This window comes from Ursus arctos, unplaced genomic scaffold, assembly GCF_023065955.2.
Source record: "Ursus arctos isolate Adak ecotype North America unplaced genomic scaffold, UrsArc2.0 scaffold_10, whole genome shotgun sequence".
Lineage (NCBI taxonomy): Eukaryota > Metazoa > Chordata > Mammalia > Carnivora > Ursidae > Ursus > Ursus arctos.
In genome coordinates, this window is record NW_026622764.1 from 66,656,042 (window position 1) to 66,680,622 (window position 24,581).

A 24,581-nucleotide genomic window follows, 5' to 3' on the forward strand; every position below is an offset into this window, starting at 1 on the left:
CAGCCAGAGCTTGTTGACTAGTTAAACATGGGGGTCGAAAGAAAGGAAACGCGTCTGGAGCCACTTTCAGGTACTGCTGTCCATTTTCTTCTCCTTGAAGCTTTTTCTCTGAATCTCCATACATGTCTCTCTATTTTAGAGTTCTGTCTGCTTTGCTGATCATTCTCTCCTACTCTCCTTTGGCAGGTCCACTTCAAAGGCACAGTACTTAAATGCTGGTGTCTCCAGGGCCCCCTCTTCAGCTGTCTGCTCTATTTGTCTATCTTCTTCTCGGAGGGCAAGGATTTCCAAAGCTCTGTCCCTAGCTCAGACCCCTCTTCTGAGCAACACATTCATATCCCTCAGCCTCTAGTAGGTTGTTCCATCTGCCACAGACACTGCAGACTCCATATGCTAAAACCTCTAGACCCCAAAGCTGTGCCCGATCCCACATTGCCTGGGACCCCCTCTAGAGAAGGAAAGAGAAGTGGATGGAGATCTCATGCAGCAGTAATAGAAATACACTAGCCACATATGTAATTTAAACTTTTCTAATAGCCACACTAAAAAAGCAAAAAGAAACGAGTGATATTAAGTTTAATTATATATTAACCCAACATACCAACATATTATCATTTCAACACATGATCAATATAAAAATTACTGAGATATTTTACATGTTTTTTCATACTGAACCTTCAAAATTCAGTGTGCATTTGAATCTCAATTTGCACTAGCCGCATTTCAAGTGCTCAAGAGCCCCGTGTAGCTAGTGGCTCCTGTATTGTACAGTGCAAGTCTAGGATGAAAAAGGCCGTATTTGAGGCTGGGCAGAAACACTCTTATAAGAAGTATGATAGAATACATAGAGGATACCTACATTTAAGCATCACTATTTTTGAGTCGTGTGTGTTCTCTGTTCCTTATGGTTTTCCCCTAATATTTAGAGAAGCTTTTGAAATTTTAGTTTTCTCAGCAGTGCCAAGATCCTTCCTCTGATTCCGTGAAAGAGAGGGCAGCTCATCTCCCCGCCCCCACCTCTCCAGGGGAATTCCAAGGGGAAGGTGCGATTCTCAGCACACAGCCCCTTCCCTCCTTGCACCCTTTTTTCCAAAGTTTATTATGAAGTCTCTGGATTTTGTTTCAGAAGAAAATTGCTTTTCTTCACAATTCCTTTTCAAAGTTTTCATACCTTAGCTGCCAGAAACAAAAAGAATTTACTTTACGGTAATTATTACAGCCAAAGCCACCATATATCCGGGATTTTTCCAGCATGGTATTTTCAATATTGTCTCTTTTGGTCCATGCATCTTGAATTTTGGTTCAAAAAATAGGATCACTCTATCACACTCTTGAGTGTGAAATATTGGAGAGTGCTATGGTGATCAAGCAACTGGCACTCACCAGTTCCTGGAACTTAGAACTTAATTCTGGATACTTTATAAATGCTTTCAGCAGACTGCTCCTTTCCCTGGGGAGCTGAAATCCTTCCAGAGAGGCCGTGTCTTTTCAGGTGGCAGCAGAGCAAGTCCCTGGGCCGTACAGGTCTTCTCATGAGACCTACTTTATGCTACTGTCGATAGATCAATCTGAGTTTTAAGGGGTGCTTTTTCTGATGAGAGTTAAAGTTATGTAGAGGCAACAAAGCTTTCTAAGAATATTTTTGGCAGGCTAAAGAAGTATTAAAAAAAAAAAAAAAAAAGAAAAAGAAATGATACAAGCCCCGGGACAGCGGTATTAGCCGCTGGGACACTAGCCAGATACTGGTGCTCACAAACTGGGGGAGACAATGGACTTTACTGTTACTATTCAAGATGCTGTTCACGTTCTTTAATCGTCGACTACATTTAATCGTCGACTACAATTATTTCACTTCCAAGGTCTAGGCCAGTCGGGGGTGCGGTGGAGGAGGGCTGTTGCAGAGGGCCTGACTTCCATGGCGGGCGGCCCGGGGAAGTATCTCAGTGTCCCACAGGGCAGGCCCTCTCCCCTCAGGACGAAGGGCGCCGAGAGGCAAGGGAGGGGGTCGGAGAGCGGGGCGGGGGTCGGGGGTGGGGAGCGTCACCCAGGTTCTCCTGGCTGCCAGTCTCCCAGCGTCCCCAGCTTTCCAGGTAGGGACGCCCCCTCCCACGCAGCGCGGTTCGCTCGGGTAGGAAGGAGGGGCTGGGCTCCGAGCGCCCGCCCCTCCATCTATCACATGGCCGGAGAGCCACAAAAACAACAGCTTTGGCCAAGACCGTGACTTCAGGAAGGGGAACCCAGGGCTCTCGCGGCCAGCCCCCACCCCATGGAGGAGAGTTTTCTTGAATCCTTTGGGAGGCTGAGCCTCCAGCAGCAGCAGCAGCAGAAACCTCGGCCGCCGGCCCCGCCGCCCCCGCGTGGGACACCTCCGCGCCGCCACAGCTTTAGGAAACACCTCTACCTCCTGCGAGGCCTCCCGGGCTCGGGGAAAACTACACTGGCCAGGTAATGACAACGGCCTGGGCGCCGGCGCGCGGACCCCGGCCGAGCGAGCCCCTGCCCCGAGCCGCGCCGTCCCGCGCCCCCCCGCCGCCGCGCCGTCCCGGGTCCTGGCCCCGGCCGGAGCCTGGCTGCGGGGGAGCCCGCGCCGCCCCCGGTGCCCGCTCGGCCGCGGGCCGGGAGAGGAGGGCGGCCCGTGCTGTTTGTTTCCATGCTGCGCTTTCCCGGGAGGACGGATTTCGGCACTGCGCCTTGCGCAAGCCCCAGATGGCACCGGCCCCTGCCCGGCCGCCGTGCCAGGCCCCGGGCCAGCCGGGCCGAGGGAGCCTCCGCCGCCCCCGGCCTCCCCAGCCCGGGGTCGGGAGGCCCGCAGGGATTCTTCTTCAGGAACCCCGGTGGCGACTGCAGAGAAAACCGCGGGGCCGCCCGCTAGCGCGCAGGCACCCGCCACAGTGCGTCAACAGGCGTTTTAAACCGGAGCGGAGAAACGCTAGGGCCAGGGGGCGGGAGGGGGGGCCGAGGCAGCAGTGGCCGTGGCCGGGGGGCGTGCGGCCCGCCCTGGAAATCTGGCGGATTAAGGCAGCCCTGCGTTTGCTCTGGCAGCTGCGAAGGCGCACAGGTGCACGGGGGAGGGGGCCGGCGCGGGCACCACAGGCGGTCATTGACAGAGCCTCGCAAGGGGCGCCCAAATTCGTTTACTCGCGAATTGCGTAAGCTGCCCTCCCCGCACAGGTCAGCGCGAATTACGCGGGCTTGTTGCCGGCCGCCTCCTTGCTGGGCCCACCGCTACAGCCTCAGTTCCCACCACTCCCCGCCTTGCACTTGATGCTACGGCAACGTTGAACTGTTTCTCTCCTTGCTTTTGCTGACGCTGGCCCGCCTGCCTGGCTTGCCTTCCGCCTACCTGTGCCCGACTGATTCCACTAGCCCTTTCAGACTCGGATCTGTTACCTTACCCAGCAGCTACCCCTCCCCACCAGTAGACGCCCGTTCCCTGGGCTCCTTGGCTCCCTGTTTACACCTCTGTGACTGCGCTTGGTTTTACACATGGTTTTGTTTATCCTTCAAGTTTCTTGAAGCTAGGGGCGGTAGAAGTAGTCTCTTGCCCTCAAGGAGCTTTCCTTCTCATTCAAGAAGTAAGGCTAGCCGTAGAACCGTGGAACTGCTACAGAAGAATCAAGGTTAGCAGACGTTCAGGAGCTGATTTGGGGGGAGTACACAAAGATGGTGGGAGCAGGGTCTGAGTCCATTGGGGTCAGCGAACTGTGACAGCACAGTGATGTGCTGCCAGTTTTAATTCGGATTCCTGGCTGGTTTGTGGAGTGAAAGACTTTAGCAAAACAGTATTGCTACATTTTCACAGATTTAAGGGGTGGTGACTTCCAAAGGGTCATAGGTACCATTTCCTAAAACGCATGGATTTCGGTAGGCCTTCTCTCTGGTTAGGGAGGTGGAGAGTGGGGGAGCCTGCTTAGAACCCAGCAGAACTTGGATATTTTGTGATACAGTCAGGGTGGGTACCTCTGTTACAAACTAAGTAGCTTCTGAGTTCAAGTCCCGTTTAGTTTCACTTTGATTCTGCTGATCTGTGTCCTGTGGCACGCAGAGTGTCAAAAAAGGAAGTAAACTCTTTAGCCAGATTTAGTTTTTCACTACTCAGAAGGGAAGTGACAGGGCGAGTGGAAGGAGAGTGCACAGAACTGAACATCCATAGCCGTGGGACTTGGACCTTGGATCCCACATCTGTAAAGTGAGCGGGTTGGCCGGGGTGGTCTTTAAGGTCCCTTCTGGCTCTAACATTCTACGCTTTTAGGATTTTAAATTCCTGGTTGCCATTTGGCTAAGCAGAAGACACCGGATGGGAGACCAGCTTATTAAAGAACATCTGTCTAGGGACGACTGGCGTGAGCCCTGGCCTGGGAGTCTGAAGACTGTGGCTTTAGATCCTCTTCATCATGAAAGCTGGTGACTTTCGGCAATCACCTAGCTTCTCTGGAACTTGCTTTCCTTGCACATGAATACTAAGAAGGGACTAGATTAGGTGATTTATTGAAGATCCTTCTGGCTCTTCATTTCTAGTTGTCAGTCTCAAGAATGGTTTGTTAATAATGGCTAGGTAAAGAGCACTGAGCCTGGAGTCAATTTATGTCTTCAAATCCGAGCTCTGACACGCACTAAGACCTTTACTCAGCTCCTCTGCACCCTCGTTTCCTTTTCTGTTACACGTGGATTCTGCTCTGTCCGCTTCAGAAGACTCTCGCAGAGGTTAAAATGTGTGTGACAGAACTTGCTAAACTTTAAAGTGTTGTATACATTTTAGGAGGTCTTACTTGCTGCTTCAGATGTCGATCAGCTGCGATAAATCTTCAAGGTGTTCTCCGGGGAGAAGCCTGGCTCTGGCATGAAGCAGGCAGCTGGAGGTTGACTTTGTGGGTTCTCAGGCTGGGAGCTCTGGAGGCAGAGGAGCCTTGGCCCGGCTCTGGGTGGTGTGGCGTGGGGTGGTGGCTTGTGCGTTTGTGTAGCAATCGGGAAAGTAAGAAGGGAAACAGGCCACAACTCAGCAAGGAGGGAAGCCTTCAGTGAGGATGAAATGGTGTGGCGGATGTCACCGGCTGTGGCCCTCAAGGACCTGCCTTCCCCTCCTTTCGGTGGGGGTCGCGTGGGGGAGAGAAGGAAAACGGCAAATTGTTAAAAAGTATGCATGTGGAGAAAGTAGTAAAACTGTAAGGCTATCTGATGTATTGTTGGATTCTGGGAAATTCGTATTTTCTTTATTCTCTGTATTTTCCAGATTTTCGATAATGAATATGTATTTTTTAAATCAGAAAAATAAAAAAAAGTTTTTAAAAATTGGAGATCATTTTTACAAATGTGGGTTCCTCTTTTTTTCTGCTTTTCTCATTTATTAAATAAATAATAAAAGTGTGATTGAATTAGGATATGTCTTGTCTTCCAAATCAATGTTAGATTTCTGTGCTTTTCATCTATATGTTTTTATAGTTTGAAAGGGCTGGGATGTTAAAACCATCTATTTAAATTCTTTGGACATATTTAAAAAACAGAGTTTTATCTGGTTAAAAAAATTTTTGAGTATGACGGAGTACTGAAAACTTAGCATGCCCCTAAATCTGTTTTATCACCTCTGTTTCATGAAAAAATTTTTCAAAGATAGTTTCTTACCATTGACTTGTGAGTCCTACTTCCAGGAATTCATCCCAAGGCAATTGGACAAGTGCATGAAGATAGAGAAATGTTCATCACAGAGATTTTTTATTTGTTAGAAAAAAATGTGAACCAACTTAAACATACAAAAATAGAGGATTAGCTTACAAGTCATTCAGTCGTTAATGGGAACATAGATGTATTTAACATGCAAATAGATTCATCCCCCCCATTAAGCTAAAAAACCTATTAGCAAAGCTATCTATCTCTCTATCTATACAAAAATACCATTTTCTATTCAAAGAAAGGGGGTCTACATATAATCATAGACAAATGTGTGAAAAGATATGTTAGTAGTTGTTGACTTTAGATAGTGGGATTATAGACTTTCCCTCCTGACTTATTTTCTTATTTTTCTATGACAAATATGTATTACTTGTTAACTTTTTAAAGTTGAAAACAGGGGCACCTGGCTGGCTCAGTCGGCTAAGTGGCTGCCTTCAACTCAGGTCATGATCCCAGGGTCCTGGGATCAAGCCCCACATCGGGCTCCCTGCTCAGCGGGGAGTCTGCTTCTGCTTCTCCCTCTGCCTCTCTCCCTCCCTGCTTGTGCTTTCTCTCTCTCTCTCTCTCTCAAATAAATAAATAAATAAATAATGTCTTAAAAAAATAAAGTTGAAAACAGTTTTGTGAAATAACTTGGCTAAATAGAATCAGGTTGTGTGACAAAACATTTATTAAATAACAAAATAAATGTGTCATTTTCTATATAAAAAGCCTTTTTCCTAGGTTTATTCTCAGTTGGACATATATTAGGAAACTTTATAATACACAAGATTGATTTTAATTATTGTCATTTTATTAGTAAATATATTAATTATTAATTCATTAATTAGCATATAAACTCACATGGGCTACTTGATTCTTTGACACCTCAGGTTCTTTTTCATTAAAATGGAGCTAACATTTCTTTAATAAGTTTGTTGTGGGGATTTAAGAGACTGGCAAACATGATCCCATAATTATGTGTATGAAAGCACTGTGGAATGTGTGGGCTACATAAATACCGACTATTGTTAATTATTATTCACTAATCAACAATAATAGTATTTGCTGGGTACTTAAAAGACTATTAGTACTTGCTTAGTAAATAAGATTTAGCGAAGGTGCCTACAAAAGACTAGCAAATGGAAAACAATAGTCCATACACTGCTGTGGGTAAGTGAGCTCTAACGGGGAAGAGCATTTTACGTGCTGTTGGTGTTCAAGGCCAAGGAGGTCACTAGGATGATTAGGAGGATAGGAAAACTATGGATGAGAGATAATCTCTTCCATGTGGAAATGGCTCTTGAGCTGGCCTTGAAGATGGGGAGGATGTGGCTGAACAAAGGGAAGGATTAGCAACATGAATAGGGAGATGGAGATGGGAGACAGCTGGGTGGACCCCTCAGCCAGTGAAGAGAATGGCTTGACTGAAGTGGATGGTTCCAATTGGTGAATGTGTTGGTTAGGTCAACTCAGAGCCAGATCGTGGGGAACACCAAAACCTGCACACGGAAGTACCAAGTTGATAGAAGAAGTAGGATTCCGATCCCAAGACCCTTTCACTCTCAGGAGATGATCCAGAAGGATCTGTTTCCACAGCTGAACTGACAGACTCACCTGGAACTGCATCTGTCCTTTCCTCTTACATCGATGCAAGCTTCTGTGGACGATCTGTTTACCTCTGTGCTTTGCAGCATGTGTGTGTGTGTGTGTGTGTGTGTGTGTGTGTGTGTGTGTGTGTGTGAAAATGTCCCCCTTTTGGGCCATTTTAACCATTTTTTAAGTGTATAATTCAGTGGCATTAACTACATGACATGCAACCATCACCAGTATCTGTTTCAAGAAACTCTATTCATGAAGCAATAACTCCCCTTTCCCCCTTCTCCTCAACCCCTGGTAACATCTGATCTACTTTCCTAGATACCTCATGTAAGTAGAATCATCCAATATTTGTCTTTTTGTGTCTGGCTTATTTCATTTGGCTTAATGTTTCCAAGGTTCATTCATGTTGTAGCCTATATCAGAACCTCATTACTTTTTATGGCTGAACAATATTCCACGGCATGGATATACCATAAAATTGTCCATTTGAAATGAAATGAAATGAAATGGCAAAAGAAGAGGGTAGTTCTTCCTTTTGTTTTTAAGGCTATGTACAAAAAAATGTTGTCAACCTTATGTCAGTTCCCTGGAATTTCTTTGGATCTTTACATACCAATCAAAGCAAAATCTGAGACCCATACTCTAGTACATGTTGCCTCCTTTCCAATGTTCCAGTTCCTTTTGGCACCATGACAAATGGTTTGTAACACAGATTCAGTTAGGCTCGAAGGATGCTCGCTGACCGCTGTCTTTTCTTCTGTTTGTGTCTCCACATAACATGAACTTCCCCATCAAGAGAAATACCTTTCCATTATTTTGGGGCGCTAGAGCTTTCCAAGGAAGTGAGAGGATGCTTTCCTGATGTGATGAAATGATAAGACAGAGGCGAGGATAAAGGTATACTTTACAAGCAAATGCATGAAATATGGGGAAAAAATTGAGAAGAAGGGATCAGTTAGGTTAGCTTAGTAGTGAGTAGTTAGACCCCCAAAGCATCCTGTGCTCCACAGCGCCCCTGACCAGCAGGCTTGGACCCTGGTGTTTCTATTTACGAGGCCAGGGCTCTTGTAAATAAAAGCGAGGTCAAAATAGAAAGTTTGCAGTATTCCAAGTCTGTGTATATAAAAATAAAGTATCAGGTGACATATCAGATCTCTATTCGCTTAGGGCTACTTGGTGAAACTACTAGCCTTTTATATTTTTAATGATTTTCCTAAGGTGGGTTTTAAATCTCCCGTCTCCATTGCTGAGAGCCCTTACAATACCTCTTTCCAGAGGTTGGGGTGAATAAGGACTATACGCTAGAAATGTTTCACAGAGAGTGAGAAGACACAGTGCAGTGTGTGTTTATAATTACTTGCTGGAAAGGCTGCCCGACTATTAAGGAGATCCACCACCGCCATGGTCCTGGAGCCATTGGGATAGTGGGAGAGCACCCTGCTGGATCAGAACCACAGAATATTGCAGGTGTGGTGTGTGATTACAGAAGCAGTAATTCCTTATTAATGTTCTTTTCCACCCTTTTTAAGGATATGATGAAGCGGGTCTGAGAGGGCTTTCTCTGCTCCCTAAAGTAGCGCCTCCCCAACATTCTTTGCCCTGTACTTTGACTTTCTTTTCTCCCACACATTAGCACCATCTGACATAGGCTTCCTTATTTATTACCTGTTTCTCTTACTAGGAGGTAAGCTTCGTGAGATGAGATGTGTTGTAAGCTCCATGAGATCAGGAACTATTTTCTCTTCTGATGAGAGAAGAGAGAAGGTCTGGCACCTCGTAGGCCTAAATCACTAAATATTTGATGGATTTGTTAATTCCAGAAGCTTGCTAAGAGTTGTCAGCTCAGTTGTCAGCATGGGTCTTGAGTAAAGCACAAAAGTGAAAAGGAAATTGTTCACGTAAAGTGAGCAGCAAAAGAATGAATGGGCTGTGGAAAATAGACAAGAGAAAAAAAGGGGTACGGCCACTCCCTCGAAAGTTCTCTTCCATCTGTGCACAAGAGAACGATTCCTGTGTTTCACGCGTGAAGATATTGGATATGCCATCTCCACCACCCTGTAGTTACACTAAAAAGAAGCTGAAAAATTAGAATCAAAGATGCAGCTGCTTTCACATAGCAACAGCCGTCAAAAAAGAGCCGAAAGTGACAGTTTTCCTGTTCAACCACTGTTCCGTGCTGTAACTGATTTATGACATTTTGGGAAAACACAACTAAAAACGAGTTAATACTGAGGTGGGTGTGCTTCTGATTGCCTTCTCCTTTTCTGAGCATGGCTGAGTTGACCAGCGATAGAAACGTGGGGAAACCAGTACCATTGCTAGATTCTACAGAAGGGAGCTATTCACCTGCAAGAGAAAGGAAGTTCTTCTAGATAGAGTGGAGTGGGACCACACTGGCACTTGAGGGCTATCTAAGAGTCTGGTTTGGGATCTCATTAACATGCCCTGCTTCAGACGCACAGAGGGTAAGGGCCAGAGTGAGCACTGGGACAGACTGGGAACTCTTCCCTGGAGTCTCCTGAGCCACTGGGGCTTGGTAGCGTCCATGGGGCTGGCAGTGGTTGAGCTGCATGTCTCCAAGGGCAAGGCTCAGCCTTGGCATGGTGCTTGGCAGCATGAAAGACAAACCACACCGGAACTCAGGGGACACTGTCCCAAGTCATTTATAGCTGTGGCTCCCACCCCTTTCTCTTCAGGCTGTTGAGTCGTAGAACTTGTTCCTGACCCCCCAGTGTAAAGTCCTTGAGGAGAATACCAATAACATCAGAGAAAGTGCTAGAGTCCAAGAAGAATCCTCTCTTCCAGTCCCTTTTGGTGGATAAATCCAAGGTTTGGGTAAAATTCTCAATGTATAAAGATGAGTATCTAGAAATTCTCCTCACATAGTGTGGGGCTGTATAAAAAGCGTTTGCATAATTAAGGCAACAGAGCCTAATATTCAAGAACCATTCATATATTCAGCAGGTACTTACTGAATATCTCTCATGTAGACATTCTTCTATTTGCTTAGAAGAGCGCAGTGAACAAAACAGACAAAAATCCCTGCCTTCATGGAACATATATTCTACCAGAGAAAAAAATATTTTCTGAACGGAAGAAGAAAAGTTTAAATAGCATCTGCTCTGCTCTGTACTTGCAAAAAACAGAAAAGGATTCCATGGCTAGTCCACTTGATGTGTATGCCCTCAAACGGTTCCACGCATGCAAAGGCAGGTAGGCACCATGATGTTCGCCGAAACTCATTCATGGTAGGGAACATTGCAAACAAACTAAATGTCACTAGAGAAAAAGGTAAATAAATGTGGTTTGTTTATTTTCTAGTGTGCAGCTCTGGGACCGGAAGTCTAGGATTTAATCCAGCTGTACCACTCACGGGTCTTTGGTTTTTTTCAGCTCTAATGAGATGTCATTGACATACGACATTTGTTTTGTTTTTTAGATTCCACATATAAGTGAAATCATCTTGTGTTTCTTTCTCTGTCTGACTTATCTCACTTAGCATAATACCCTCGAGGTCCACCCACGTTCTCACAAATGGCAGGAATTTATGTTTTTTTTTTTTTTAAAGATTTTATTTATTTATTCGACAGAGATAGAGACAGCCAGCGAGAGAGGGAACACAAGCAGGGGGAGTGGGAGAGGAAGAAGCAGGCTCCTAGCGGAGGAGCCTGATGTGGGGCTCGATCCCAGAACGCCGGCATCACGCCCTGAGCCGAAGGCAGACGCTTAACCGCTGTGCCACCCAGGCGCCCCAGGAATTTATCTTTTTATGGCTAAGGCATATTTCATATATGCACCACATCTTCATTCTCCATTCATCTATCGACGGACACTTAGGTTGCTTTCGTATCTGGGCTATTGTACATAACGTTGCTGTGAACACAGGGGTGCATATAGCTCTTCAAATTGGTGTTTTCTTTTCTTCAGATAAATACTCAGATGTGGAATGACTGGATCAAATGGTGGTTCTTTTTTTAACTTTCTGCGCAACTCCCATACATTTTTTCATAGTGGGTGCACCAATTTACATCCCCCCCAGCAGTGTATGAGGGTCCCTTTTATCCACATCCTTACCAACCCTTGTTATTTCTTGTCTTTTTAATAATGGCCAGGCTGCCTGGCGTGAGGTGATATCTCATTGGGGTTTTGATTTGCATTTGCCTGATGATAGTGACGTTAAGCACCTTTTCATGTGACTGTTGGCCATCTGCATGTCTTCTTTGGAGAAATGTCTTTTCATGTCTTCTGCCTATTTTTAAATCAGATATTTTTTTATATTAAATTATGTAAGTTCTTTACATATTTTGGATATTAATCCTTTACTGGATGTATGGCTTGCAAATAACTTCTCCCATTCAGTAGGTGACCTTCTTACTTTGTTGATGGTTTCCTTCACTGTGCAAAAGCTTTTCAGTCTGATGTAATTCCATTCGTTTGTTCTAGCTTTTGTTGCCCTTGCCTAAGGAGACTGGTCTGAAAAAATATTACTAGGAGCAATGGCAAAGAGCTTACTACCTATATTTTCTTTTAGGAGTTTTATGGTTTCACATGTTGCATTCAGGTCTTTAATCCATTTGGAGTTTATTTTGTGTATGGTGTAAGAAAGTGGCCCATTCTTTTGCATATGGCTGTCCAGCTTTCCCAGCACCATTTATTGAAGAGACTGTCTTTTCGCCATTGTTTTTCTAGCCTCCTTTGTCTAGATTGACCATATAAATGTGGGTTTATTTCTGGGCTCTCTATTCTATTTCATTGATCTAGGTGTCTATTTGTGCCAGTACTATACACTGTCTTGATAACTATAGCTTTGTAGTGTAGTTTGAAATCAGGGAGCATAATGCCTCCAGCATTGTTTTTCTTTCTCAAGATTGCTTTGGCTGTTTGGGGTCTTTTGTTGTGCCATATATATTTTAATATTATTTGTTCTAGTTCTATGAAAAATACTGTTGGTATTTTGATGAGGAATGCATTGAATCTGAAGATTGCTTTAGGTAGTAGAGACATTTTGACAATATTAATTCTTCCAATCCATGAGCATGTTATATCTGTCAATTTATTTCAATTTCTTTCATCAATAAAATCTTCTTACAGTTTTCAGAGTGCAGATGTTTAACCTACTATGTTAAATTTATCCCTAGATATTTTATTTTATTTTTTGATGCAGTTTAAAAAGATTGTTTTCTTCATTTCTCTTTCGGATAGCTCATTATTAGTATATAGAAATGCAACCGATTTCTGTATGTTACTTTTGTATTCTGGAACTCTACTGAATTCATTTATTAGTTCTAATAGTTTTTTGATGTCTTTGGGGTTTTCTGTATATAGTATCATGTCATCTGCAAATAGTGACAGTTTTGCTTCTTCCTGACCAATTTGAATCCAGCCTTTTATTTCTTTTTCTTGCCTGATTGCTGTAGCTAGGGCTTCCAATACTATGTCGAATAAAAGTGGCAAGAGTGGGCATCCTTATCTTGTTCCTGATCCCAGAGGAAAAGATTTTCGCTTTTCACCATTGAGCATGATGTTAGCTGTGGATTTATCATATGTGGCCTTTATTATGTTGAGGTACATTCCTTCTATAACCACTTTTTTGGGAGTTTTTAATCATAAATGGATGTTGAAGGTACAACCCAGGGCAAGCACTGGAATGAGACAAGGGCCACCTACAGTTTGGCCCTCCTGCTGCAGGCTCCCCCTGCACCCCGCTCAACCCCACCATGGGCATGGACGATCCCGCAGCATCATCTCCCTCCAGGACTCACATACCATGCCTCCACTTCCAGCTGGGTTCTTGGGCTCATGACTAGGACCCCAAGGAGGGCTGCTCAGACAGATGCCTAAAGGACCTTGCTTGGGCCACACAGGATAGCTGTCATGCTGCCCAGTGGCCAGGAGGATAAAACTGGATGTTGATTTCTGTCAAGTGCTTTTTCTGCAACTATTTACATGTTCATATGATTTTTATCCTTTGTTTTGTTAATGTGGTGTATCACATTGATTGATTTGCAGAGGGCGTACCATCCTTGCAGCCCTGGAATATGGTGTATGATCCTTTTAACGGAGTACTGAATTTGGGTTGCTAATAATTTTTTGAGGATCTTTCCATCTATGTTCATCAAAGATATTGGCCCAAAATTTTCTTTCTTTTGTGATGTCTTTGTCTGATTTTAGTATCAAGGGAATGCCAGCCTCATAAAATGAGTTTGGAATTGTTACTTCCTCTCTGTTTTTTTTAAATAATTTGAGAAAGATAGGGACTAATTCTTCTATAATGTTTAGTAAAAAAATTCACCTGTGAAGCTCTCTGGTCCTGGACTTTTGTTTTTTGGGAGTTCTAAAATTACCGATTCAGTTTTGTCACTTGTAATTGGTCTATTTAGATTTTCTATGTTTTCATGATTCAGTCTTGGAATGTTGTGTGTTTCTAGGAATTTGTCCATTTCTTCTAGATTTTCCAATTTGTTGGCATATACTTGTTTGTGGCCGTCTGTTATAATTCTTTGTATTTCTATGATGTCAGTTACAACGTCTCTTTAGTTTCTTATTTATTTGGGTCCTTTCTCTTTTTTTTTTTTTAAAGATTTTATTTATTTATTTGACAGAGATAGAGACAGCCAGCGAGAGAGGGAACACAAGCAGGGGGAGTGGGAGAGGAAGAAGCGGGCTCATAGTGGAGGAGCCTGATGTGGGGCTCGATCCCATAACGCTGGGATCACGCCCTGAGCCGAAGGCAGACGCTTAACCGCTGTGCCACCCAGGCACCCCCTTTCTCTTTTTTTCTTGATGAGTCTTTTTTCCTTCATGAAATTTATTGATTTTGTTTATCTCTTCAAAAAAACCAGCTATTAGTTTCATTGATCTTTTCTGTTGTCCTTTTTTTAGTCTCTATTTCATTTATTTCTGCACTGATCTTTATTATTTCCTTCCTTCCACTAACTTTGGGCCTTGTTTTTTCTTCTGTTTTAGTTCTTTTAGGTGTAAAGTTAGATTGTTTATTTGGGATTTTCTTATTTCCAGAAGTAGGTCTGTATCGCCATGAACAACCCTCTTAGAACAGCTATTGCTATATCCCGTAGATTTGGAAAGTTATGTTTCCATTTTAATCTGTCTCGGGTATTGTTTGATTTTCTTCTTGATGTGTTCATTGACACACTGGTCACTTCGTAGCAGGTTGTTTAGTCTCCAAATGTTTGTGTTTTTTTCCGGTTTTCTTCTCTTATTGATTTCTAGTTTCATACCATTGTTATCAGAAAAGGTGTTTGATATGACTTAAGTCTTCTTGAATTTATTGAAACTTGTTTTGTGGCCTAACATATAATCTATGTGTGAGAGTGTTCCATGTGCACTTGAAGAGAATGTATGTTCTGCCGTTTTTGGATGAAATGTTCTGTATATTAAGCCCATTAGGTCTAATATGTTATTTAAGGTCAATGTTTCCTTATTGATTTGCTGCCTGGGTAACATTTTCATTGATGAAAGTGGGGTATTAAAGTCCCCAGTATTATTGTATTACTGTCAATTTCTTCCTTTTTGTCTAAATATTTGCTTTATCTGTTTAGGTGCCCCTATGTTGGGTGCATAAATATTTACGGATGTTCTATTCTCTTCTTGGGTTGACTCCTTTATCATTAGGTAATGTCTTTGTCTTTTGTTATGGTCTTTTTTTTTTTTAAGATTTTATTATTTAAGAGAGAGACCAAGCATGAGCGGGGGTGGGGGAGGAGCAGAGGAAGAGGAACAAGCAGACTCTGTGCTGAGTGCAGAGCCAAACATGGGGCTCGATCCCACGACCCTGAAATCATGACCTGAGCTGAAATCAAGAGTCAGATGCTCAACTGACTGAGCCACCCACGCGCCTCCAGTCTTTATTTTAAAGTTGGTTTTGTCTGATATGAGTATTGCTATTCCAACTTTCTTTTCTTTTCCCTTGGCAAAGGGACACACTGAAGTGAGTCTTAATTTCATCATCCGTACCACAGGGGTTACTAACAGTACTTATCTGGGGTCTATTTGAGCATTGTATGATAAATGTAAAGCCATTAGAATATTGTTGGAACATAGTAAGCACTTAATAAACGTTAACTGTATTTGTTGATAATGGAGTACTACATGTAGCCGTTAAAAGGAGTGGACTAAGTCTGTATATAAACATGAATATATATAAAAATATACTTTTCCTTCATTTATTCATTCAACAAATATTTATTGAGTGTCTGCTATATTCCAGGCAGTCTTCTATGGTACTTGAGAATAATTCGTGAACAAAACACAAATCCTGCCCTCATGGACTTTGTATGCCAGAGGTAGGGAAGCAGATGTAAAGTATAAAGAAAATTATGTATTATGTTAGGGGGATAAAATATATATTAAGTTAGAAGGGATAAGTGTTCTGGAAAAGGGAAAAGAAAAGTATGGTAAAAGTGTTGGGAATGCCAGACTTAAGGGCAGCGGGTTGGTTGAATTTTAAGCCAACAAAACAAATAAGAGAAAAATGTTAACAATTATAGCTCCAGGTGGTAGGTATACAGATATTTGTTATATTATTTTTCCTTTTCTATGTATTTAAAGTTTTTTTTCTAGAAAATTCCTCTCCATGCTATGAGATAAAAAAAGTAATATTAAGGTGTCTGAAATAAGAAGGGAGTTGGCTAAGAAACAGAAAATAATGAAAAAGGAGCTAAATGAGATCTATTTTTAAAAAAGAATCCAAAGAAAATGTTGGACTTTGAAAGTCCATTAGAGATAGAGATGAATAGAATCACAGTACAGAAAATCAGAGAGTAATATAGAAGACAAATGTGTCATAAATATGATCAAATAAAACCATAGTTAATGCAACCAAAGCAATGCTTACAGATAGAAGAGCACATACTTCTGAGTTGAAGACCTAAACAAAAGTGATAAAAAGATGAACTCAGTACTTAGACATATACTGGTAAGACTGTTGCAAAACTATTAATTAACTACTCCAACTTCCTTAGTTCCTTTTTGTTGGATGTGGCAACGTGCCAACTATACAACTACATTTTTAAGGCTCTCTTGCCTCTTTCTGCCTTGTAGAACATGGATGTGAGAGCTGGAGCTGCAGTGGCCTTCTGGGCCCACTCGGAGGCACAGAATGGAGGAAGGCAGGAATGGAAGCCTCATGCTACGAGAGGTGGTAGCTACCTAGATCCATTGTTGACCTGGGGCCATGTGGTATCTCTGTATTTTTTATATGTAGTATATAAATTTTTCAAAGACACTGTTACCTGGGTTTTCTGCTAAATGCAGTTAAACCCATTTCTAACTGAAACACAATTGAACTGTAAACATCTGTGGGAAAGGACTGGAATCCACTAGTTCTCATCCAGCCAAACTGCTAATGTGTGAGGACAATAGAAGGTCTTTCTCAGACACACAAGAGCTCGCCAATTATTTAACACTCCTGTAGCCCGACTCTGTGTAGAGATCTCAGGTAAAATTCAGGCAGCACGGCAACCAGGCTGTGTACACCCAGACCAATTTTTTAACCTCTTGAAGGTTTAGTTTCTTTATCTAAAAATGAGAGAAAATATTATTTACTTCATAAGATTGTTATAAAGGTTAAGGAGAGATAATATATGCCAAGCCCCTTGTGTAGTGCTTAGCACTCTTGCAAAGAAAAGAAAGTTTATTGGGACAACCAATTTTAGCCCACCAGGAGAAGAATCAAACACATCTGGAAAAGGATATCCTTGGGGTGCCTGGCTGGCTCAGTCCATAGAGCATGTGACTCTTGATGTCAGGGTCGTGAGTTCAAGCCTCATGTTGGGCGTAGAGCCTACTTAAAAAAAAATCCTTTTACGTGGTATCCGTCAGAAGTGTCTCCAACAAAATAAGAAAATAAAATTATAAATTGTGTAAAGGAAAGATTCACAACTACTGGATATAATTTAAAAAATAGGAAAATACTGGAAAAGAAGATAATGAAGAATTTACACATCAAGCTTAGTGTGAACAAAACAGAAAGTCCAGGAACAGGCCTAATTATTTATCATTTAGACTATAAAAAACGTATTTTATTTTATTTAAAATATTTTATTTATTTGACACAGAGGGAGACAGCCAGTGAGAGAGGGAACACAAGCAGGGGGAGTGGGAGAGGAAGAAGGCTCATAGCGGAGGAGCCTGATGTGGGGCTCGATCCCAGGACTCCGGGATCACGCCCTGAGCCGAAGGCAGATGCTTAACGACTGAGCCACCCAGGCGCCCCTAAAAAACGTATTTTAAAACAATGGGAAATTGACAAAGTATTGAGTTAGAGAGTTTGGGACAACCAGGTTTCCATATGGAAAAAAAAAAATCCAGTTAGATCCTTAACCAATACAGGATACCAAAATAAAATTTTAGATGGATTGGGGAGTACAATGTAATAAAACAAAGATAAATATTTACATAAACCTGGGGTGGGAAAGACTGGTGTAAATATATCATCAGAGGCAGAAAATAGAGAGTAAAAGATGAATACATATGACTGGGAAAATTTCTAAAAGTTTAGACTTTTATGTTAGAGTTTATATAGATAAAATTTAAAAAAAAATTACGTATTCAGTAAAAAGGCGATAACGTTTATTAACAAAGGATACGAAAATGCAATTCATACAAGAGTATCTCTAAGTGATCAGCACATGTAAAATAATCTTGCTGATAATCAAAGAAGTTGGTACAAAGTAAATGCAATTACAGGGCATTGGCAAAGTATATTATGATACATCCAGGTGAATATTTATGTCATAATCATTAAAAATAATGTCATAGCAAGAGATTTCATGGGGTGGGAAGTAACTGCTTTGGAAATAAGTTTGGTGAAAACTTGGTATGCTCTATATTATGTTTCCGTTTTAATGTAACAAAACATCAGATAAAAAAGAAATTCTACGTACCTACCTACCTATGCACCTACCTACCTTTCTATCTCCTGGAAAGAAGATCAAAATGTTAATAACTATGTTTTGATGGGGGTATATGGGAACCTCCCCTTTTTTGCAGTTTTTTGCTTAAAAATATTCTGCACTGAATATGGATTTCTTTGCTAATTAGAAAGGAAAAACAATATTTTTAAGGTTTGTGTAGACAAAGACACAGTGTAGACACAGGAGCCAACTTGAAGGGTAGCTACTGGCCAAATATGGGACAACTTGAGCATCGTAAAGAATAATGATGTTAAAGGTTATTAAAAGGGAAGGGGAAAGAAAGCTCCTCTTTACAAGACAATGCCACGAAGTAAATATAGAAGAAATTACATCATGAGAAAAATCAACATTGTGCAATAACTAACGTACTCCTTGACTCAGGCAGTGGTCAGCAGTGCAAGTAAAGATCATCGAGGGAAAGGTTGGTGGGCAACAGGATCATTACGTGCGTCTCCCAGGGTCACCGCCCACCCCCCATCTCTGCCCTCCTGGCCTGACGTGACATAATATTACAAGGGAATCGATGCTCCTTTGCAGAGGAGAGATCTGGCTGACACCACCTGTTAGCCAGGTGACCAGACGGAACACGATAGTGCGGACGGTCATTATGTGCAAACATAAGTACACAAACATTACGTCTGTACTTTCCTTCCGAAAACGTGTCACCTAGTTCTAATCCTGAGGAAACCATCAGAAAAATTTGGACTGTAGGGCGTTCTTAAGCCAACTGACCTGGACTCTTCAAAAAGGGAGACCGAGAGGGCATGAGGACAGTTCTAGATTAAAAGACACCAAAGATGTGGAACGTAGGACCGTAGGGGAAGGGAGGGAAATCTGAAGGGGGAGAAATCAGAGAGGGAGACAAACCATGAGACACTATGACCCCGGGAAACAAACTGAGGTTTTCAGAGGGGAGGGGGTGGGGGAAGGGGGTAACAAGGTGATGGGTATTGAGGAGGGCACGTGTTGTGATGAGCACTGGGTGTCATATGCAACTAATGAATCACTGAACACTACATCAAAAACTAATGATGATACAGTGTCTAACTGAACATTAAAAAGAAAAAAAGACACCAAAGGGACATAAAACCAGATGCAGTACTTGAACCTATGAAAGACACTGTTGGGACCACCAGAGACATTTAAAAAATTTAAATTTAAAAAATTCTACTGACATTAGCTATTATAAATTAGTGTTCATTTTCTAGATGTGATCGTGTTATTGTAGTTATGTAGGAGAATGTCCTTGTCCATAGGAGATACTTGACAAGGAATTTAGGAGCGAAATGTCACAATGTCTGAAAGTTAATTTTTGAATAGTTCGTCAACAGTCCGTATGTGAGAGAGAAAATAAATGAGGCCAAATGTTGACAGTTGGTGACTGGAGATGAAGAGTAAGCAATGTTGATTGAATTATTCTTTGGCTTATTTCTAAGGGTTTGAACATCTAAATATGAAAGGTTATGGGGGGAGAGTTCAGGTGGGAATAAAAAGGAGAGAGAAAAGTGGAATACATGAGACATAAGGGACATGGATTCAGGTACAATGTGTGGATCTTGTTGGCTCTCGCGTCCAACAGATCAACCCTAGGGACACATCGATGAGAGAATCAGGGAAATCTGAACACTGACCGGACGTTTGGTGAAATGAAGTATGTAGCAGGTGAAATGAGATTGGCTATAATTTTTTTTTTTTTTATTTGAGAGAAAGCATGTGTGCAGGAGGGAGGGGGGACAGAGGGAGGGAGAGAATTTTAAGCAGGCTCCACCCCCAGCACGGAGCCCTCTGCAGATCTCCATCTCACAACCCTGAGATCATGACCTGAGCCCGAATCAAGAGTCAGATGCTTTACCGACTGGGCCACTCAGGCGCCCTGGCTGTGATACTTGTTGAACCTGGGTCATTGGTCCATAGGGAGTGTATGTATTATTCTGTCTATTTTGCATGTTGGAAACTTCCATAGGAAAGTTGGGGGTGCAACTCAAAATTACATAGTAACATTGGACTTTGTCAGGGAATGAGTGACCAATAGGTAGTAAATGTGTTCCCATGGGTATTTGCTATTAAAGAATTACACAAAAGAGTGATAAGTTGTGAGATCAAGATTAATACCTGAATTTCTCTCACAGCAGTCATTTTAAGTGGGGGGGGGCTGTGGAAGTGAAGGTTATGTGGAAATAATTGTCTCTTTCCCCATTGCATGAAGCTCTTGGCCACCACAAAGAAAGCTAGAGCTGATGCATTGTCCGCATCACTTCCGAAGCTGATGGAGCGGTATTTATTGCTTCCACCTAAGTTCGAGAAAGTCAAGGTTTGTCTATTTCATCAGTTCTTTATGTAGCTAGGAGAGCTGTTATTGTCCTGCGGATTGCAGATGCTGCTGGACCTGCCAGCGCTAACTGAACATTCAGCTGAAGATAAAAACAAGGTTTTGGGGGCGCTTGGGTGGCTCAGTTGGTTAAGCATCTGCCTTCAGCTCAAGTCATGATCCCAGGGTCCTGGGATCGAGCCCCACATCGGGCTCCCTGCTCAGCGGGGAGTCTGCTTCTCCCTCTCCCTCTGCCTGCCACTTCCCCTGCTCATGCTCTCTCTCCCTCTGTTAAATAAAATCTTAAAAACAAAAAACAAAAAACAAAAAAACCCCACAAGGTTTTGAAAGGAATGATCATTCAGGAAGGTCAGACAGACAAACCTCCTACTCCCCCAGCCTCCCCAGGTTCCGTGAGAGCTGCAGAGGTGAAAAACACTCAGATTTTTGCCTGCCTGTTGGTTAGGAGGACCAGTTAGATTACAGTCAGATATCTCTTAGGAAATGATGAGCACGTGGTCTAGCCCCATGGTGGCCCTGAACAATTTAACTTTTATCTAAAGCAGAATTTTACAGTCAAGGGGGGCAGTAGTTTCTTTGTGTGTGTGTGTGTGTGTGTGTGTGTGTGTTTTGTTTTCTAAAAGAAATAGGATTGAAATAAAATGTGAATTGGACACTCATGTCCTAAGGGTTTTTTAAAGGAAACATTAGTGAGAATATTAACTTCCACTAGATAATATAAGCCATAAAGAGGAAAACAAGAGTAGACAAGGCTATGTACAGGAGAAGAAAAATTCAACTCTGAAAATGGTAAAAGACCATAACGAAACCTATGACTGGCAGACTTAATAGGAAAACAAACAAAACCAGATTTAGAAGGGATATCAAATCTGGGACCAAAAAGAAAAAAAAAACCTCTTGGAACCAGTATGCATAACTTTCTTAACTTAGTATATACAAAGATAAGCAAAATAAGTTATTACGCTATTATTTAACCTCTGAATACAGCTTTCATTATTTAGACTAGATAACTTGATGGAAATAATTTAGAAACTGTAAAATAGTCACAAATATAAAATACACATGCATTTAGTGCTGCCTTTAAAGATTTACTTATTTGAGAGAGAGAATGTGTGCATGTGTGCGGGGAGGGCCAGGGGGAGAGAGAATCTCAAGCCAGCTCAGCGCTGAGCCGAGTCTCACGACCCCGAGATCATGACCTGAGCTGAAATCAAGAGTCAGTTGCTTAACAGACTGTGCCAACCAGGCGCCCCTTAGTGCTGCTTTCAGATTTTTTTTCTAAGGTGTCGTCATAATAATTGTTTGCTTTGGAGGTTAAAGTTTGGACTTACAATTTGGGCTTTTCCGCTTGAGTATCTTTAAAGTTAAATAAAAGACATGAATATGCAAACGAGGCAAATTTGTTCCATCAAATCCCCTTTATACTTTGGTGTCACTTTCTGTATCCGTGGTAGACCAAGTGGCCACATTTCCTTGCCACCTCTCCTGTTGCTTAGTTCCCTCCCCTTTCACTGGGGGCCAGCACGGCGACTTGCTTTGACCGGCAGAACGCGGTGGAAGGCCAGCAGCTTGCACTGCTGCCCTCTGAACTACGGAGGGTGGTGAAGAGGCCTGGGGTAGCCTCCCCGAGGTTGAGAGACCACATGGGCCGAGGGGCAGCCGACAGCACCGGCAGACGCGTCCATGCAGGAGGCCCGCTGAGACCTCTCCACGCCTCACTTGTCAGATGACTGTGGCTGCGTGAACGGTCCCGGGCAAGACCGGCAGACCTGCCCTGATGCGCCCACCCCGAACTGCTGATCCGTGAACTCAGGTTGTTACCCTTCCCAGCAACGGGCTGCCTGGCATGGGAGACCTGTCATGAGTCACTTTTACCATCTGTTCGCACTTTGAACACCCAAGCCTTTGATGATCTCTTCTCATCATGGTTTCCACAGTTTTCAGACCTTACACTGACCTGGTCACTCTTCTCTGGACATAGCCCAGCTTGCCAAATCTCTCTTTACATCGTACAGCACTCAGAATGGAAAACTGCTGCAAATACGCTTTGCCCCTTTTCAACCGCTCCTGTTTTTCCCTAGGGCTCCTTCTCGTAACAAGCCCCAAAACCTGAGCTTTACCTCTCATGCTTTTAACCCCCTCCCCCAGCAGCAGACTTTTCTCCTGTCTCTGGATCCAAGTCCACTGTTGTCAGCTTTATAATGCTTCCCCGTCTGACTTGCTCCCGACCCCAAGTTCTCTTGTCCTTCTTCTGTACGGCTCTTCGCACTGAGTGTTAGGTCTGCTGTGTCTGGCTCCTTCCCTAGGCTGTGAATTCCTTGCAAGCAGCTATTCTGTTTTATTTTTGTACCTTCACACTTCACCCAGTACTTGGCATATTTTAAAAGCTCAGTGAATGTTTAATGAGTTGGATAATTATCTAATATTCTCCGGGTATTAAAATACATTATCTTCTCGTCTGCATTTTTCCACAAGGCCATCAAGAGAGACCATCAGATTCCTGTTTATATCAAGATGTAAGAGCATGTCCATTGAATTTTTCCCTGTTTACCAACTCAGCCCACCCACTATTATGCTGCTTTCTTTTCAAATGCTTTCAAGCCTGCTGAAGAATTTTGATGGAGATGTTTGTTTATTTACTGTTTCTGGAATGTGCTCACTCATTCTTGAACATTGAGGCATTTGCTTTATTTTGGTTTTTCATTTCTTTCATTCACTGCCGTACAAAATCACTTGCGGTAATTTCAAGATGACACGCACACTCCAGTGTATTTTACTCCTGTGGCATATCAACAGTTGGGGTTGGTAAATTTTAACTATTAATACAATAGTAGTACTTTAGGCTGTTAAAGTGCCTCACCATTTGCAAAATGTTTCCCCAGATCTGATCTGATCCGAGCCTCACTCGAAGCTCCGTTTCGTAGGTCGTGATGCCTAACTGTGGTTTTCGGTCAGGGAAAGAGCTTAGAGAGAGAGAGGTCACCTGACCGGGTAGAGAAGAGTTAAGAATTGAACCCAAGGGGGCGCCTGGGTGGCATAGCGGTTGAGCGTCTGGCTTCGGCTCAGGGCGTGATCCCAGCGTTGTGGGATCGAGCCCCACATCAGGCTCCTCTGCTAGGAGCCTGCTTCTTCCTCTCCCACTCCCCCTGCCTGTGTTCCCTCTCTCGCTGGCTGTCTCTATCTCTGTCAAATAAATAAATAAAAAATCTTAAAAAAAAAAAAAAAGAATTGAAGCCAAGGCTCGCAGAGCAAGTTAGAAGCCGGTTTAAGATCTGGGCTCTGGTGCCTTATGCTCATTCTGCTCTGTCCTGATTAAAGAGAGCTTCTCTCGTGGAGAAGGACAAGCACACAACAACGGTTGAACAGCTCTGCTTTCCCCCCTTGCATTTCCTGTTCTTGTCATTCTCCAGCCTTTTCTCCTCCAGGCCTTTACCTTTTTATTCTTTTTTCCTCCCTTCCTGTTCTGCGCATATCCGTTGGGTCTGTGTTCTGCTTGCCTGCTGATTTTGTTTTGGGGCCGCAGGGACAGAAGAAAGAAACTGACGTGGGTTGGGCCCTGCCCCCGGGCCCCCCCTGTTACCAGGTCTGTGTGGTCACCGAGCAGGATAGGTGAAGTCATCGTTCCTACAGATGACAAGAGGCGGCTCAGAGATTCACCCAGTTACTATCTACCGTCATATCCATCTTCTCCCCGCAAATTGTCTGAATAAGGATTTCAAGTGGAAATATCTTCCCTTGGAAGTGATTTTGGGCAGAATTTACTATGCTTTTCTGTTGGTTTTGTTTTGTTTTAAAGGGCTCCCTCCATGATGGTTTTCCTTTTTGCTGTGGTATTTTCCTGTTTCGAGAGTGTGAGAGGGTGGTTGAAGAAGGCCTGGGGAAGGCCGGCTCTACCTCTTGCCTTCTGGGGTGCTTGTCCTCATTCGGTGTAGGTCACTGTTGAGACGGAAACTGGTACCTGGGTAGGGGTCGCACACACACGCAGCCCTTTTATCCACCTCTCATACCTCAGCAAGAACTAGTGTCTCAGATGGGTCGTTACAGAGACCAGAGCTCCAAGGAGCTGGGAC

At 43.1% G+C, this 24,581-nt stretch overlaps 1 protein-coding gene, 1 long non-coding RNA gene and 1 other non-coding gene across 6 annotated transcripts in view; all 3 read left to right on the top strand.

Moving 5' to 3' along the window:
* Positions 1-2,085: 2,085 nt before the first annotated feature.
* The window catches only part of N4BP2L1 (NEDD4 binding protein 2 like 1), a 28,217-nt gene continuing 5,721 nt past the window's right edge, over positions 2,086-24,581 (top strand). Inside the window, exon 1 of one of the 4 annotated variants that reach the window (XM_026493111.4) lies at positions 2,086-2,445. In XM_026493111.4, coding sequence (XP_026348896.1) covers positions 2,267-2,445 — 179 coding nt within the window. In that variant the 5' untranslated portion in view covers positions 2,086-2,266. The remainder of the gene's footprint in view (positions 2,446-24,581) is intronic. The other 3 variants (XM_026493109.4, XM_057309308.1, XM_026493108.4) reach the window with 3 other exon arrangements.
* Positions 2,973-23,736, top strand: LOC130543166 (uncharacterized). Its single transcript, XR_008958300.1, has 2 exons — positions 2,973-3,620; positions 4,253-23,736. It is a non-coding gene; the product is annotated as an uncharacterized LOC130543166 (long non-coding RNA).
* On the top strand, positions 9,333-9,461 carry LOC113251549 (small nucleolar RNA SNORA16B/SNORA16A family). Its single transcript, XR_003314528.1, has one exon. It is a non-coding gene; the product is annotated as a small nucleolar RNA SNORA16B/SNORA16A family (small nucleolar RNA).